At 43.1% G+C, this 17,880-nt stretch overlaps 1 protein-coding gene across 23 annotated transcripts in view; it reads right to left on the bottom strand.

Annotated features, from left to right (window-relative positions):
- ptprsa (protein tyrosine phosphatase receptor type Sa) overlaps positions 1-17,880 on the bottom strand; it is a 421,887-nt gene that overhangs the window by 232,362 nt on the left and 171,645 nt on the right. For all 23 annotated transcript variants that reach the window (XM_045697360.1, XM_045697368.1, XM_045697369.1 and 20 more), the window contains one exon: positions 14,630-14,808. In XM_045697360.1, coding sequence (XP_045553316.1) covers positions 14,630-14,726 — 97 coding nt within the window. In that variant the 5' untranslated portion in view covers positions 14,727-14,808. The remainder of the gene's footprint in view (positions 1-14,629; positions 14,809-17,880) is intronic.

Here is a 17,880-nt window from a genome sequence, read left to right as displayed (position 1 = left end):
CAAATTGATGCAAATGCAGAACAAGGCCAAATTCATGAGAAGTTGAATGGATTCGAAAAATCTATGAAGAACAATCAAAATCCATTGGACTCCCCAATTACTGAGCAGGAGCTCTATAAGAAATGTCAGGCCCTCAAATAAAATAAAAAGCATGACGGCATCCTAAATCAGATGCTCAAATTCACTAGTGCAAGATTTAAATTGGCTATATTAAAACTGTTTAATTTCAAATCAAATCAAATTGTATTAGTCAAATGCGCCGAAAATAAATGCTTACTTACGAGCCTCTAACCAACAGTGCAGTTTAAAAAAAAAGTAAATAAAGAGCAGCAGTAAAAAATAACAATATATACAGGGGGGTGCCGGTACAGAGTCAATGTGCGGAGGCACCGGTTAGTTGAGGTAGTATGTGCATGTAGGTAGAGTTAATTAAAGGGACTATGCATAGATGACAACAGAGAGTAGCAGTGGTGTGGGGGTGGGGGGGGGGGGGCAATGCAAATTGCCTGGGTAGCCATTTGACTAGATGTTCAGGAGTCTTATGGCTTGGGTGTAGAAGCTGTTTAGAAGCCTCTTGGACCTAGACTTGGCGCTCCGGTACCGCTTGCCGTGTGGTAGCAGAGAGAACAGTCTATGACTAGAGTGGCTGGAGTCTTTGACAATTTTTAGGGCCTTCCTATGACATCGTCTGGTGTAGAGGTCTTGGATGGCAGGAAGCTTGGCCCCAGTGATGTACTGGGCCGTTCGCACTACCCCCTGTAGTGCCTTGCGGTCGGAGACCCGAGCAGTTGCTATACCAGGCAGTGATGCAACCAGTCAGGATGCTCTCGATGGTGCAGCAGTAGAACCTTTTGAGGATCTGAGGACCCATGCCAAATCTTTTCAGTCTCTTGAGGGGAAAAGGTATTTGTCGTGCCCGCTTCACGACTGTCATGGTGTGCTTGGAGTGCTTGGACCATGTTAGTTTGTTGGTGATGTGGACACCATTTGATCCTAAATGTAGGTTATTCCCTGATATCTGGAATCAAGGAATCATACATTTGACATAGTTAAATAAAGGTTAAATAAAAAATGAAATGAACTGAGAGAGAAGGCACTGAAGGCATTCTATGCCATTAAAAAACGAATTCAAATTGAAATAATTGAATGTGTCATTAAATCAATTGCACTTTATGGCAGCGAGGTGTGGGGTCCACTTGCAAAACAAGATTCCACCAAATAGGACAAACACCCCCATTGAAAACCTGCTTGCTGTCACGTTCTGACCATAGAAAGCTTTTATTTTCTATGGTAGAGTAGGTCAGGGCGTGACAGGGGGTTTTGTCCAGTTTATTTATTTCTATGTTGGTTCTAGTTTCTTTTTTCTATGTTGGGGTTTTGTCTAGTTTCTGTATTTCTAAGTGGGGTTCTAGTTTCTGTATTTCTATGTTGTTGTTTTTTGGGATGATCTCCAATTAGAGGCAGCTGGTCATCGTTGTCTCTAATTGGGGATCATATTTAAGTTGTTGGTTTTCCCACTAGGTTTTGTGGGAGATTATTTTGAGTAAGTGTATGTTGCACCTCTTCGTCATGGTTTGTTGTTTTGTTTAATAGTTTATTTGTATGTCTTGCATAGTTTCACAGTTATAATAAAATGTGGAACGATATACACGCTGCGCCTTGGTCCCATTCTTCAGACAGCCGTGACCCTTGCAGAGTTATGTAAGAGGAAAACTACAAACAATGCATACAAGGCAGAATTAGCCCAATATTCACTAATAACAATAATAATTAAGAAAAATGCAATTAAAAGTTCAGGAAACAGCTAAAATACAGTGACCCCCTCTCATATCATTACCAAGCCCTGCAATGCCAAGAGCTGAGCAAAGAAAAGAGTCTCCTCATCCAGCCGGTCCTGGGGCTGAGCTCAAAAACCTGTTCTACTAACACACTGAAGCCTCAGGACCGGAACATCCAATTAATCAGAATAAACCAAATTGCAACACAGTCAAAACAAAACTACATTGCTTATTGGGAAGCACAAGCACAAAGAAAAATGCAGTGCTATCTGGCCACAAAGTGACAGTACACCATGGCAAACTATACACACCTTGTCCTAAACATCAGCATCACAGGTAACTTCCACAATGCTGTGAACGAGCTGAGAGACAAGGCAAGAAGGGCCTTCTCTGCCATCAAAAGGAACATGAGATTCGACATACCATTTAGGATCTGGCTAAAAAATACTTGAATACCCATTGCCCTTTATGGTTGTGAGGTCTGGGGTCCGCTCACCAAGCAAGAATTCACAAAAGTGGGTAAAAACCAAATTGAGATTCTGCATGCAGAATTCTGCCCAAATATCCTCAGTGTACAACATAAAACACCAAATAATGCATGCAGAACAGAATTATGATGATAAACGCTAATTATCAACAAAAAAAGGCGTTAAATTCTACAACCACCAAAAAGGAAGCGATTCCCAAACCTTCCATAACAAAGCCATCACCTATAGAGAGATGAACCTGGAGAAGAATCCCCTAAGCAACCTGGTCCTGGGGATCTGTTCACAAACACAAACACACCCCACAGAGCCCCTGGACTGCAACTCAATTAGACCCAACCAATTCATGAGAAAACAAAAAGATCATTATTTCCAATGTGTCAAGTAATTAACAAAAAAACAGAGCAAACTAGAATGCTATTTGGCCCTAAACAGAGAGTACGCAGTGGCAGAATACCTGACCTCCGTGACTGCCCCAAACGTAATGTCACGACTTCTGCCGAAGTCAGCTCCTCTCCTTGTTCGGGCGACATTTGGCGGTCGACGTCACCGGCTTTCTAGCCATCGCCGCTCCATTTTTTCAATGTTCCATTTGTTTTGTGTTGTTCCCTGCACACCTGGTTTACATTCCCTAATCACACTGCATGCATTTATTCCTACGTTCCCCCCATGTCTTTGTGTGAAATTGTTTTTGTTACGTGTTTCGTGTACGCGCCAGGCTGGGTTTTTCCCCGTTAGTCCGTGGATTTTCACGAGGGATGTTTATTGTACAACATTTGCTCATTTTTTGTGACTGTTTCGCGCATTGCACTTGTACCTTTGGCTGGATGTTTTGACGCAGTGGCGTCTGTCTGTTTTATTGCCTCTGCCTTAATAAAGTGTGCGTCCGTTCACAACTGCCGCTCTCCTGCACCTGACTTCTCCACCAGTAGCGCACACCTTGACACTTAACCTGTTGGGGGTAGGGGGCAGTATTTACACGGCCGGATAAAAAACGTACCCGATTTAATCTGGTTATTACTACTGCCCAGAAACTAGAATATGCATATAATTATTGGCTTTGGATAGAAAACACCCTAAAGTTTCTAAAACTGTTTGAATGGTGTCTGTGAGTATAACAGAAATCATATGGCAGGCAAAAACCTGAGAAGATTCTGTACAGGAAGTGCCCTCTCTGACCATTCCTTTAGCTTCTTGACTCTGTTTTTTGAAGTCTGAGGATCTTTGCTGTAACGTGACACTTCCTACGGCTCCCATAGGCTCTCAGAAGGCAGGAAAAAGCTGAATGATGTAATTCCAGCCCCAGGCTGAAACACATTAGCACTTTTGGCAAGTGCTCTATCAGAGGACAATGAGACTGAGGCGCGTGCACGAGTCGACCCCATGTTTTTATTTTCTATCATCTTTGAACCTAAACACAGATTCCCGGTCGGAATATTATCGCTTTTTTATGAGAAAAATGGCATAAAAATTGATTTTAAACAGCGGTTGACATGCTTCGAAATACGTTAATGGAATATTTAGAATTTTTTTGTCACGAAATGCGTCGTGCACGTCACCCTTCTTTACCATTTGGATAGTGTCTTGAACGCACGAACAAAACAGAGGATTTTTGAACATAACTATGGATTATTTTGAACCAAACCAACATTTGTTATTGAAGTAGAAGTCCTGGGAGTGCATTCTGACGAAGACAGCAAAGGTAATAACATTTTTCTTATAGTAAATCTGATTTTGGTGAGTGCTAAACTTGGTGGGTGTCTAAATAGCTAGCCCTGTGATGCCGGGCTATCTACTGAGAATATTGCAAAATGTGCTTTCACCGAAAAGCTATTTTAAAATCGGACATAGCGAGTGCATAGAGGAGTTCTGTATCTATAATTCTTAAAATAATTGTTATGTTTTTTGTGAACGTTTATCGTGAGTAATTTAGTAAATTCACCGGAAGTTTGCGGGGGTATGCTAGTTCTGAACGTCACATGCTAATGTAAAAAGCTGGTTTTTGATATAAATATGAACTTGATTGAACAAAACATGCATGTATTGTATAACATAATGTCCTAGGGTTGTCATCTGATGAAGATCATCAAAGGTTAGTGCTGCATTTAGCTGTGGTTTGGGTTTATGTGACATTATATGCCCGTTTGAGAAATGGGTGTCTGATTATTTCTGGCTGGGTACTCTGCTGACATAATCTAATGTTTTGCTTTCGTTGTAAAGCCTTTTTGAAATCGGACAGTGTGGTTAGATTAACGAGAGTCTTGTCTTTAAAATGGTGTAAAATAGTCATATGTTTGAGAAATTGAAGTAATAGCATTTCTAAGGTATTTGAATAACGCGCCACGGGATTCAACTGGCTGTTGAGTAGGTGGGATGATTTCGTCCCGCCGACCCTAGAGAGGTTAAGGAAATCTTTGACTATGTACAGACTCAATGAGCATAGCCTTGCTATTGAGAAAAGCTGCCGTAGGCAGACCTGGCTCTCAAGAGAAGACAGGCTATGTGCACACTGCCCACAAAATGAGTTGGAAACTGAGCTGCACTTCCTAACCTCCTGCCAAATGTATGATCAAATTACACAGATCCACAAAGAATTTGAAAACAAACCCAGTTTTGATAAACTCCCATATCTACTGGGTGAAATACCACAGTTTGCCATCACAGCAGCAAGATGTGTGACCTGTTGCCACAAGAAAACAAACACCATTGTAAATACAACCCATATTTATGTTTATTTATTTTCCCTTTTGTACTTGAACTATTTGCACATAATATGACATTTGAAATGTCTTTTTTCTTTTGGAGTGTAAAGTTTGCTTTTATTTTTTATTGTTCATTTCACTTTTGTTTATTATCTACTTCACTTGCTTTGGCAATGTTAAAATATGTTTCCCATGCCAATAAAGCACTTAAATTGAAATTGAAATTGAGAGAGAGAGAGAGAGACTAATGCGGGGCTCTTTGTCCCATCATGATGAGCAGGTGGGAGAAAATATGATTGGATGACTGCACTCCTGGGCAAATCTGGTGTGTGTGTGTTTGTGTGTGCCTACATATGCATGTGTGTTTGTGTGTGTGTGTGCATGCAGCATCACGTTTATCAGACATAAAGCCCACAGGTGCATGGAACCAAAAAGCATTGGGAGGATAGAGGTGGAGAGAGGGAGAGAGGAGGGAGTGACAGAGAGAGAGACGGAAAGATGGATGGACTGTATGTGTGTGTGTGTGTGTGTGTGTGTGTGTGTGTGTGTGTGTGTGTGTGTGTGTGTGTGTGTGTGTGTGTGTGTGTGTGTGTGTGTGTGTGTGAGTTTGTACGTGTGGTACTGTTTATTGCAAACAGGACCACAAGTGGGGCCGGTGAGGCTGGGGGCTTTGTGGGGAGAGTGTTTATAGCTCTGGGTTGAGGGAGTCGGTGTGTGAGTGTGTGTGTGAGCTTCTCTCCCTGTTATTTAAACTGCACAGAGTAGAGAGGAAAGACAGAGGAAAGATGGGAGATTCGGAGGAGACGGGGAAAGATTGGAGATGAGGAGGAGACAGGGAAAGATGGGGGATTAGGAGGAGACGGGAAAGATGGGAGATTAGGAGGAGACAGGGGAAAGATGGGAGATTCGGAAGAGACGAGAAAGATGGGAGATTAGGAGGAGACAGGCGAAAAATGGGAGATTCGGAGGTGACAGGAAATATGGGGGATTAGGAGCAGACAGGGGAAAGATGGGAGATTAAGAGATAGGGGAAAGATGGGAGATTCAGAAAAGACGGGAAAGATGGGAGATTAGGAGACAGGGGAAAGATGGGAGATTAAGAGACGGGAAAGATGGGAGATTAGGAGGAGACAGGGGAAAGAAGGGAGATTAGGAGGAGACAGGGGAAAGAAGGGAGATTAGGAGGAGACAGGGGAAAGATGGGAGATTTAGAAAAGACGGGAAAGATGGGAGATTAAGAGACAGGGGAAAGATGGGAGATTAAGAGACAGAAGAAATTGGGAGATTAGGAGGAGACAGGGGAAAGATGGGAGATGAGGAGGAGACAGGGGAAAGATGGGATATTAGGAGGAGACAGAAGACATTGGGAGATTAGGAGGAGACAGGGGAAAGATGGGAGATTCAGAAAAGACGGGAAAGATGGGAGATTAGGAGGAGTCGGGGAAAGATGGGATATGAGGAGGAGTTGGGGGAAAGACGGGATATGAGGAGGAGACAGGGGAAAGATGGGAGATGAGGAGGAGAGAGTGGGGATATTAGGAGGAGACAGGGGAAAGATGGGAGATTAGGAGGAGATGGGAAAGATGGGAGATTCGGAGAAGATAGGGGAAAGATATGAGATTAGGAGGAGACAGGGGAAAGATGGGAGATGAGGAGACAGGGGAAAGATGGGAGATGAAGAGGAGAGTGGGGATATTAGGAGGAGACAGGGGAAAGATGGGAGATTAGGAGGAGATGGGAAAGATGGGAGATTCGGAGAAGATAGGGGAAAGATATGAGATTAGGAGGAGACAGGGGAAAGATGGGAGACGAGGAGACAGGGGAAAGATGGGAGATGAAGAGGAGAGAGTGGGGATATTAGGAGGAGACAGGGGAAAGATGGGAGATTAGGAGGAGATGGGAAAGATGGGAGATTCGGAGAAGACAGGGGAAAGATATGAGATTAGGAGGAGACAGGGGAAAGATGGGAGATGAGGAGACAGAGGAAAGATGGGGGATGAGAAGGAGACGGGAAATATGGAAGATGCGGAGGAGACAGGGGAAAGATGGAAAATTAGGAGGAGACAGTGGGGATATTAGGAGGAGACAGGGGAAAGATGGGGGGATTAGGAGGAGATGGGAGGGTGGGAGATGAGGAGACAGGGGAAAGATGGGAGATGAGAAGGAGACAGAGGAAAAATGGGAGATGAGGAGGAGACAGGGGAAAGATGGGAGATTAGGAGGAGACAGTGGGGATGTTAGGAGGAGAGAGTGGGGAGATTAGGATGAGACAGAGAAAAGATGGGAGATGAGGAGGAGACGGGGGAAAGATGGAAAAGGAGAGAGGAAGGTAGGAGGAAAGGAGCAGAGTGACACATTGTCATGCAGTGACACACACACACACACACTTAAGTAGGCCCTCTCAGCCGTACACTGACTCGACTGGATTTATACACTGTGAATCGCAAGGAAGGTACTCTCTCTTCTCCCTCCATCTCTCTCTCCATCTCTCCCTATTTTATTTATCTCGGCACTCCCTATGTTTTGTTTTCCTAATGCGTCTATAAATCCAATTTAGTGGAAAATGGTACAGAACAAATCTGAACTGGGAGTTGTGGGTTAAGAGAGCCGGCGATGTTCGTAATCGGAAAAGAGATGGGGTTGGTCACAAATGTCATCCTATTCCCTATGTAGTGCACTACTTTTGAGTAGTGCACTATATAGTAGGGATGGGAATTGCCAGGGACCTCACAATATTATCACCATACTGTTGGAGTCTAGTTTGAAATATACGTATTATAGTTACCATACTAGAATGTGTTGATTACTTTATATGCATAAGGAATATACACTATATGTTAAAGGTCAAATCAAATCAAATGTATTGGTCACATAAACGTGATTAGCAGACGTTATTGTGTAGCAAAATGCTTGTGCTTCTAGCTCCGACAGTGCAGTAATATCTAACAGTTTCACAACATATACCCAAAATACACGTAAATATATGTAAGGAATGGATTAAGAATATATATACATATGTCAGAGCGGAATTGGACTAAGATACAGTGGCATAGTAAAGAATACAGCTTATACCTATGAGATGGGTGATGCAATATTTACACACAATTAAAGTGATTAAGATACTGTAGAATAGTATAGAGTACAGTTTATACATATGAGATCAGTAATGCTAGACACAGAAACATTATTTAAGTGACTAGAGATCCATTTCTAAAATTGGCCAGCGATTCCTAATCTATGTCTATAGGCAGCCGCCTCTGATGTGCTAGTGATGGCTGTTTAGCAGTCTTATTGCCTTGAGATAGAAGCTGTTTTTCAGTCTCTCGGTCCCAGCTTTGATGCACCTGTACTGACCTCGCCTTCTGGATGATAGAGGGGTGAACAGACAGTGGCTCAGGTGGTTGATGTCCTTGACGATCTTTTTGGCCTTCATATGGCATCGGGTGCTGTACGTGTCCTGGAGGGTGGGAAGTTTGCCTCCGGTAATGCGTTGGGCAGACCGCACCACCCTCTGGAGAGGTTTGTGGTTGTGGGTGGTGCAGTTGCCATACCAGGCGGTGATACAGCCTGACAGGATGCTTTCAATTGTGCATCTGTAAAAGTTTGTGAGTTTTAAGTGTTAAGCCACATTTCTTTAGCCTCCTGAGGTTGAAGAGGCGCTGTTACGCCTTCTTCACCAGACTGTCTGTGTGGGTGGACCGTTTCAGCTTGTCGGTGATGTGTTCGTCGAGGAACTTGAAGTTTTCCACCCTCTCCACTGCGGTCCCATCGATGTGGATAGGTGGGTGCTCCCTCTGCTGTTTCCTGAAGTCCACGATAATCTCCTTAGTTTTGTTGACATTGAATGAGAGTTTATTTTCCTGGCACCACACTCCCAGAGCCCTCACCTCCTCCCTGTAGGCTGTTTCATTGTTGTCGGTAATCAAGCCTACTACTGTTGTGTCGTCTGCAAACTTGATGATTGAGTTGGAGGCGTGCTTGGCCACGCAGTCATGGGTGAACAGGGAGTACAGGAGGGAGCTGAGCACGCACCCTTGTGGGGCCCCATTGTTGAGGATCAGCGAAGAGGAGGTGTTGTTTCCTACCTTCAGCATCTGGGGGCGACCCGTCAGGAAGGCCAGGACCCAGTTGCACATGGCAGCATTCTTACATAGGTATGCCTCTTGTCCATATGGGAAAGGGCAGTGTGCAGTGTGGTGGCGATTGCATCGTCTGTGGATCTATTGGGGCGGTAAGCAAATTGAAGTGGGTCTAGGGTGGCAGGTAAGGAGGAGGTGATATGATCCTTCGACAAGTCTCTCAAAGCACTTCCTGATGACAGAAGTGAGTGCTACGGGGCGATAGTCATTTAGTTCAATTACCTTTGCTTTCTTAGATATACAGGGACAATGGTGGCTATCTTGAATCATGTCGGGACAACAGACTGGGATAGGGAGAGATTGAATATACAGTGGGGGAAAAAAGTATTTGATCCCCTGCTGATTTTGTACATTTGCCCACTGATAAAGAAAGGATCAGTCTATAATTTTAACGGTAGGTTTATTTGAACAGTGAGAGACAGAATAACAACAAAAATATCCAGAAAAATGCATGTAAAAAATGTTATAAATTGATTTGCATTTTAATGAGGGAAATAAGTATTTGACCCCCTCTCTATCAGAAAGATTTCTGGCTCCCAGGTGTCTTTTATACAGGTAACGAGCTGAGATTAGGAGCACACTCTTAAAGGGAGTGCTCCTAACCGCAGCTTGTTACCTGTAAAAAAGACACCTGTCCACAGAAGCAATCAATCAATCAGATTCCAAACTCTCCACCATGGCCAAGACCAAAGATCTCTCCAAGGATGTCAGGGACAAGATTGTAGACCTACACAAGGCTGGAATGGGCTACAAGACCATCGCCAAGTGTAACAGTGTAGGTTCCGTCCCTCTCTTCGCCCCAACCTGGGCTCGAACCAGGGACGCTTGCACGCATCAACAACTGACACCCACTGAAGCATCGTTACCCATCGCGCCACAAAAGCCGCGGCCCTTGCAATGCAAGGGGAAACCCTACTTCAAGTCTCAGAGCGAGTGACGTCACTGATTGAAACGCTATTAGCGCGCACCACCGCTAACTAACTAGCCATTTCACATCGGTTACACAAGCAGCTTGGTGAGAAGGTGACAACATTTGGTGCGATTATTCGCAAATGGAAGAAACACAAAAGAACTGTCAATATCCCTCGGCCTGGGGCTCCATGCAAGATCTTACCTCGTGGGGTTGCAATGATCATGAGAACGGTGAGGAATCAGCCCAGAACTACACGGTAGGATCTTATCAATGATCTCAAGGCAGCTAGGACCATAGTCACCAAGAAATCAATTGGTAACACACTACGCCGTGAAGGACTGAAATCCTGCAGCGCCCGCAAGGTCCCCCTGCTCAAGAATACATATACATGCCCGTCTGAAGTTTTCCAATGAACATCTGAATGACTCAGAGGACAACTGGTGAAAGTGTTGTGGTCAGATGAGACCAAAGTGGAGCTCTTTGGCATCAACTCAACTCACATTGTTTTAATAGTCACAGTGATCTCCTATGCACTTCCTGATAAACTCATTCACCGTATCGGTATATGTGTCGCTATTATTTTCTGAAGCTACTCTGAACATATCCCAGTCCGCGTGATAAAAACAGTCTTGAAGCGTGGATTCCGATTGGTCAGACCAGAGTCAAGGAAGTGTAAAGAGGAACTTGGTGTGTGTAAAGTTACTGAGTGACGAGGAAAGTTACTGAGTGAGAAAAGGGGAAGTGTAGAAAGTTCATATTCTGTTCAAATATATTATTGTTGAATATGAATGCTCCTAAGGGGGAGGCAAAGGGCAACAGTCTAGTTTCAGTTCTTGATAAGGCAGGCCAGTTGCTGAGGAACCGGGACCATGAGGGATGTGAAACTCAACTCGATACAGCTGGAAGAGGGGCCACAGGGGCCCACATTGAAGAACATCTGATTACAGTCCTATCTCACAAATACATTCTCACTTCCATGCCCATGAGGGTCCTGGAGTTAGGCAGGGCCATGACAATACCAGTAAGAGGAACCCACTATGTTTCTGCCTAACACAAAAAAAGGATTGGTTATCTTAGACATTTTTCTAGTCGTCCATGAGTTTGTTCAGAACCTTATTATTGGCGTCATCGGCAGGATTCACCATGATTTACAGTTGAACTTGAGAGTTCAAATCAGTGGAGCAGGAGCCGGAACCAAAAACAAGATAGGCACAGTTCCTACACCTGTTAATACTCATTCTGACATCTTGGGGAGATGAGAGTTGTAGGCTGAATACAAATGATAGGATACAGACCTAGAAAGCCTGAGCTTATTCAGCAGTCCCACTGTGTTACGACCGATTTATGGTATAGGGTATGTCCTGGAAGGTAAGCCCGAGCAGGGAGGTTCCTGCGAAGGTTATGTCCTAAGGGGTAAATCCCGAGTGAGTTTTTACTCTGTTCAGAACCTAACAATACTTAGGTACTGATTATATACAGTTGAAGTCTGACATTTACATACACCTTAGCCAAATACATTTAAACTCCGTTTTTCACAATTCCTGACATTTAATCCGAGTAAAAATTACCTGTCTAGGTCAGTTAGGATCACCACTTTATTTTAAGAATGTGAAATGTCAGCATAATAGTAGAGATAATGTTTTATTTCAGCTTTTATTTCTTTCATCACATTCCCAGTGGGTCAAAAGTTTACATACACTCAATTAGTATTTGGTAGCATTGCCTTTAAATTGCTTAACTTGGGTCAAACGTTTTGGGTAGCCTTCCACAAGTTTCCCACAATAAGTTGGGTGAATTTTGGCCCATTCCTCCTGACAGAGCTGGTGTAACTGAGTCAGGTTTGTAGGCCTCCTTGCTCGCACAAGCTTTTTCAGTTCTGCCCATAAATGTTCTATAGGATTGAGGTCAGGGCTTTGTGATGGCCACTCCAATACCTTGAATTTGTTGTCCTTAAGCCATTTTGCCACAACTTTGGAAGTATGCTTGGGGTCATTGTCCATTTGGAATACCCATTTGCGACCAAGCTTTAACTTCCTGACAGATGTCTTGAGATGTTGCTTCAATATATCCACATAATGTTCCATCCTCATGATGCCATCTATTTTGTGTAGTGCACCAGTCCCTCCTGCAGCAAAGCACCCCCACAACATAATGCTGCCACTCCCGTGCTTCACGGTTGGGATGGTGTTCTTCAGCTTGCAAGCCTCCCCCTTTTTCTTCCAAACATAACAATGGTCATTATGGCCAAACAGTTCTATTTTTATTTAATCAGACCAGAGGACATTTCTCCCAAAAGTATGATCTTTGCAGTTGCAAACCGTAGTCTGGCTTTTTATGGTGGTTTTGGAGCAGTGGCTTCTTCCTTGCTGAGCAGCCTTTCAGGTTATGTTGACATAGGACTCGTTTTACTGTGGATATAGATACTTTTGTACCTGTTTCCTCCAGCATCTTCACAAGGTCCTTTGCTGTTGTTCTGGGATTGATTCGCACCAAAATACGTTCATCTCTAGGAGATAGAACGCGTCTCCTTCCTGAGCGGTATGACAGCTGCGTGGTCCCATGGTGTTTCTACTTGCGTAATATTGTTTGTACAGATGAATGTGGTACCTTCAGGCATTTGGAAATTGCTCCCAAGGATGAACAAGACTTGTGGTCTACAGGTCTACAATTTTTTTCTGAGGTCCTGGCTGATTTCTTTTGATTTTCCCATGATGTCAAGCAAAGAGGCACTGAGTTTGAAGGTAGTCCTTGAAATACATCCACAGGTCACCTCCAATTGACTCAAATTATGTCAATAAGCCTATCAGAAGCTTCTAAAGCCAGGACCTCATTTTCTGGAATTTTCCAAGCTGTTTAACTTCTCTAGGGTAGGGGGCAGTATTTTGTTATGCTTTCGCCGTAAAGCCTTTTTGAAATCGGACAACGTGGTTGGATTAACGAGAAGTGTATCTTTAAAATTGGATATAATAGTTGTATGTTTGAGAAATTTGAATTATGAGATTTTTGTTGTTTTGAATTTGGCGCCCTGCTATTTCACGTGCTGTTGGCAATGTGTTCCGCAGGTGGGACGCTAGCGTCCCACATAGCCTAGTGAGGTTAAAGGCACAGTCAACTTAGTGCATGTAAACTTCTGACCCACTGGAATTGTGATACAATATTATAAGCGAAATAATCTGTCTGTAAACAATTGTTTACAAAAAAATTACTTGTGTCATGCACAAAGTAGATGTCCTAACCGACTTGCCAAAACTAAAGATTGTTAACAAGAAATGTGTGGAGTGGTTGAAAAATGAGTTTTAATGACTCCAACGTAAGTGTATGTTAACTTCCTACTTCAACTGTATGTATTGCAATTCGATACAACGATTTTATTGCAATTTGATGTTCCAAACATATTGTTCACTATATGTCTGCTGCAGAGAAATGAGAGAGTATGAGAAAATGAGTTTTGATCAGTCATGGAAATAAAAGTTCTGAAAATGTTGTCTCACTATTTAAAAAGAAGATGGAGAACAAGCTGTAGCATGAAAAATACAGTTTTGTGGAGATACTAGCTAATGCTACCTATAACTGTATCGTATTTTCCCCCATCACTACTAGATAGCGGATGGTATGTCATTTGGCAAAGCCGTGGTATGGGGAGAGATGGGACGACACACAGATAGACTAAGAAGATGGATGTGTAGAGGCAAACAGACATACACTCTTATCTGACTTACATGTTTGACCTGAACCATGAAAAACAGCCATTATTCCTCTTCCACCTAACTTTACAGTTGGCACTATGCATTGGGGCAAGTAGTGTTCTTCTGGCATCCACCAAACCCAGATTTGTCCTTCAGACTGCCAGATGGTGAAGAGTGATTCATCACTCCAGAGAACGCGTTTTCACTGCTCCAGAGTCCAATGGCGGCGAGCTTTACACGACTCCAGCCGATGCTTGGCATTGTGCATGGTGATCTTAGGCTTGTGTGCGGCTGCTTGGCCATGGAAATCCATTTCATGAAGCTCCCGACAAACAGTTCTGTGCTGATGTTTCTTCAAGATGCAGTTTGGAACTCAGTAGTGAGTGTTGCAACCAAGGACATTACGCACTTCAGCACTCGGCGGTCCCATTCTGTGAGCTTGAAAGTCACTGAGCTCTTCAGTTAGGCCATTCTACTGCCAATGTTTGTCTATGGAGACTGCATTCTATACACTTTACACCGACTCTATACAGGGGTGTCCACATACTTTTGTATATATAGTATACAATGTGACAAAATAAAAGTGAATAAAATATTAAATAGGTCAAAAAGTAAACACAAATTCAGAAAATGGGTGATACACAGCAAAACACTGAAAGTACATTTGAAGTGAAAAACATGAGACATTCATATATAAGGTAAATTGTGCTGGCTCAGTACATACAGCACACACATACATTTCAAACACCATGCTCTACCAACTGAGCCACAGGGAAGACACACACACACACACACACACACACACACACACACACACACACACACACACACACACACACACACACACACACACACACACACACACACACACACACACACACAAACACACACACACACACACACACACGTATTATAGTGGCACTCACATAAGGCATGGAAGCCAGTAAGCAGCATACAGAGCAACAGAGTGCTGAGGGGCAGCAGTGCCGGCAGACAGAGGCAGGGTGGACCGCCGGCGGCCATCTTGCTCCGGGGGCGACCTTTGACCTGGCTGGAGTGCCGAGGCCCCACGAAGAGAAGGCTGTGGTCTTCAAACAGGATGTCTCTGCCGGGAGGAAGAAAGGAGGAGAGGAGGAGGGGAAGTGAGGAGGAGGGGAAGAGAGGAGAGGAGGAGATGAGAGGATATCACCAATTCTGCATTCAAATATTTTAAAAGTGAGTCTGTTTCAACGGCTGTCACAACACATCCCTGTCAAATACAACACACTACTCTTCACTTTGTTCAAAATGTCTTCTGCCTCAACGAAGGTCACCATTGTGCACGTTGTTCAGCGCACATTACCACACCACATGTTTTCACATTAGATCTCAGTTCACTGGTCACGATAACAACACCGACCCGTAGCATGCGCTCCAGCAGGTATAGCTCACTGGTCATCCCCAAAGCCAACACTTCCTTTGGCTGCCTTTCCTTCCAGTTCTCTGCTGCCAATGTCTGGAACGAATTGCAAAAATCACTGAAGTTGGAGACTTATATCTCCCTCACTAACTTTAAACATCAGCTATCTGCAGCTAACCGATCACTGCAGCTGTACACAGCCCATCTGTAAATAGCCCATCTAATCTACCTACCTCATCCCCATATTGTTTTTATTTACTTTTTTGCTCTTTTGCATACCAGTATTTCTACTTGCACATCATCATCTGTACGTCTATCACTTCAGTGTTCATTTGCTAAATTGTAATTACTTCGCTGCTATGGTCTATTTATTGCTTTACCTCCTCATTTGCACACACTGTATATAGACTTTTTTTCTATTGTGGTATTGACTGTACGTTTGTTTATTCCTTGTGTAACTCTGTGTTGTTGTTTGTGTCGCACTGCTTTGCTTCATCTTGGCCAGGTCGCAGTTGTAAATGACAACTTGTTCTTAACTGGCCTCCCTGGTTAAATAAAGGTGAAATAAAATGAAATAAAAGATCTGTGCTAGCTGGTCCAGAAGGCTCATATGCATGGACACTGTTCATAACAAGAAGCATCTCTTCACACCAGCGTCACATGGACCAAGAAGGGACTCTCACAACGGCTGGTCTCGTCCCTATCTTAACCTGTTGGGGCTAGGGGGCAGTATTTGCACGGCTGGATAAAAAAAAAATATATATATATAAAAATGTACCCGATTTAATCTGGTTACTAATCCTACCCAGTAACTAGAATATGCATATACTTATTATATATGGATAGAAAACACTCTAAAGTTTCTAAAACTGTTTGAATGGTGTCTGTGAGTATAACAGAACTCATTTGGCAGGCAAAACCCTGAGACATTTTCTGACAGGAAGTGGATACCTGATGTGTTGTATTACCTTTAAACCTATCCCATTGAAAAACACAGGGGCTGAGGAATATTTTGGCACTTCCTATTGCTTCCACTAGATGTCACCAGCCTTTACAAAGTGTTTTGAGTCTTCTGGAGGGAGATCTGACCGAACAAGAGCCATGGAACGATGATGGCCCATTAGACACCTGGCGCGCGAGTTCATGTTGGGTACCCTCGTTCCAATACGTTATAAAAGAGTATGCATTCGTCCACCTTGAATATTATTCATGTTCTGGTTAAAAAAGGCCCTAATGATTTATGCTATACAACGTTTGACATGTTTGAACGAACGTAAATATATTTTTTCCCCTCGTTCATGACGAGAAGTCCGGCTGGCTTAGATCATGTGCTAACAAGACGGAGATTTTTGGACATAAATGATGAGCTTTTTTGAACAAAACTACATTCGTTATGGACCTGTGATACCTGGAAGTGACATCTGATGAAGAGAATCAAAGGTAATGGATTATTTACATAGTATTTTCGATTTTAGATCTCCCCAACATGACGTCTAGTCTGTATCGCAACGCGTATTTTTCTGGGCGCAGTGCTCAGATTATTGCAAAGTGTGATTTCCCAGTAAGGTTATTTTTAAATCTGGCAAGTTGATTGCGTTCAAGAGATGTAAATCTATAATTCTTTAAATGACAATATAATATTTTACCAATGTTTTCTAATTTTAATTATTTAATTTGTGGTGTTGACTTGACTGCCGGTTATTGGAGGGAAACGATTTCCTCAACATCAATGCCATAGTAAAACGCTGTTTTTGGATATAAATATGAACTTGATAGAACTAAAAATGCATGCATTGTCTAACATAATGTCCTAGGACTGTCATCTGATGGAGATTGTAAAAGGTTAGTGCATCATTTTAGCTGGTTTTATGGTTTTGGTGACCCTGTCTTTGAATTGGCAAAACATTACACACAACTCTTGTAAATGTACTGTCCTAACATACTCTAAATTTATGCTTTCGCCGTAAAACCTTTTTGAAATCGTAAAACGTGGTTAGATTAAGGAGATGTTTATCTTTCAAAGGGTGTAAAATAGTTGTATGTTTGAAAAATTTGAATTTTGACATTTATTTGGATTCAAATTTGCCGCTCTTGAAATGCACCTGCTGTTGATGGAGTGCACCACGGGGGGGACGCTAGCGTCCCACCTAGCCCATAGAGGTTAATCAACTGCTTTTCACGTCTCATAATTAGTTTCGGGCTTAAATCTCTCGATCTGTACATTATTTGCTCATCGGCACATCGAGTAATTACGGGGGTACCCAGCAATATTTCAGGCAGCAATGGGCCCCGGTCAAAAGTAGTGCAATTTAAAGAGACTAGGATGTAATTTGGGATGCAGCCCCTGTGTTTGCATGGCGGCAGGACCCTGTGAGTGGGCACTCGTTGATATGTCTGCCACGTCGAACACCCGAGCGCAGTTACACATGCTTAACCTGTTATGGATAGGGGGCAGTATTTTCACGGCCGGATAAAAAAACGTACCCGATTTAATCTGTTTATTACTCCTGCCCAGAAACTAGAATATGCATATAATTTAATTTAGATAGAAAACACCCTAAAGTTTCTAAAACTGTTTGAATGGTGTCTGTGAGTATAACAGAACTCATATGGCAGGCCAAAACCTGAGAAGATTCCAAACAGGAAGTGCCCTCTCTGACCATTTCTTGGCCTTCTTTAGCCTCTTTATTGAAAACAGAGGATCTCTGCTGTAATGTGACACTTTCTAAGGCTCCCATAGGCTCTCAGAAGGCGCCAGAACATTGAATGATGACTCTG

Source organism: Salmo salar, chromosome ssa16, assembly GCF_905237065.1.
Source record: "Salmo salar chromosome ssa16, Ssal_v3.1, whole genome shotgun sequence".
Classification (NCBI taxonomy): Eukaryota; Metazoa; Chordata; class Actinopteri; order Salmoniformes; family Salmonidae; genus Salmo; species Salmo salar.
Note: the sequence above shows the minus strand (reverse complement) of the source record. Positions and strands in the feature narration are given on the sequence as shown.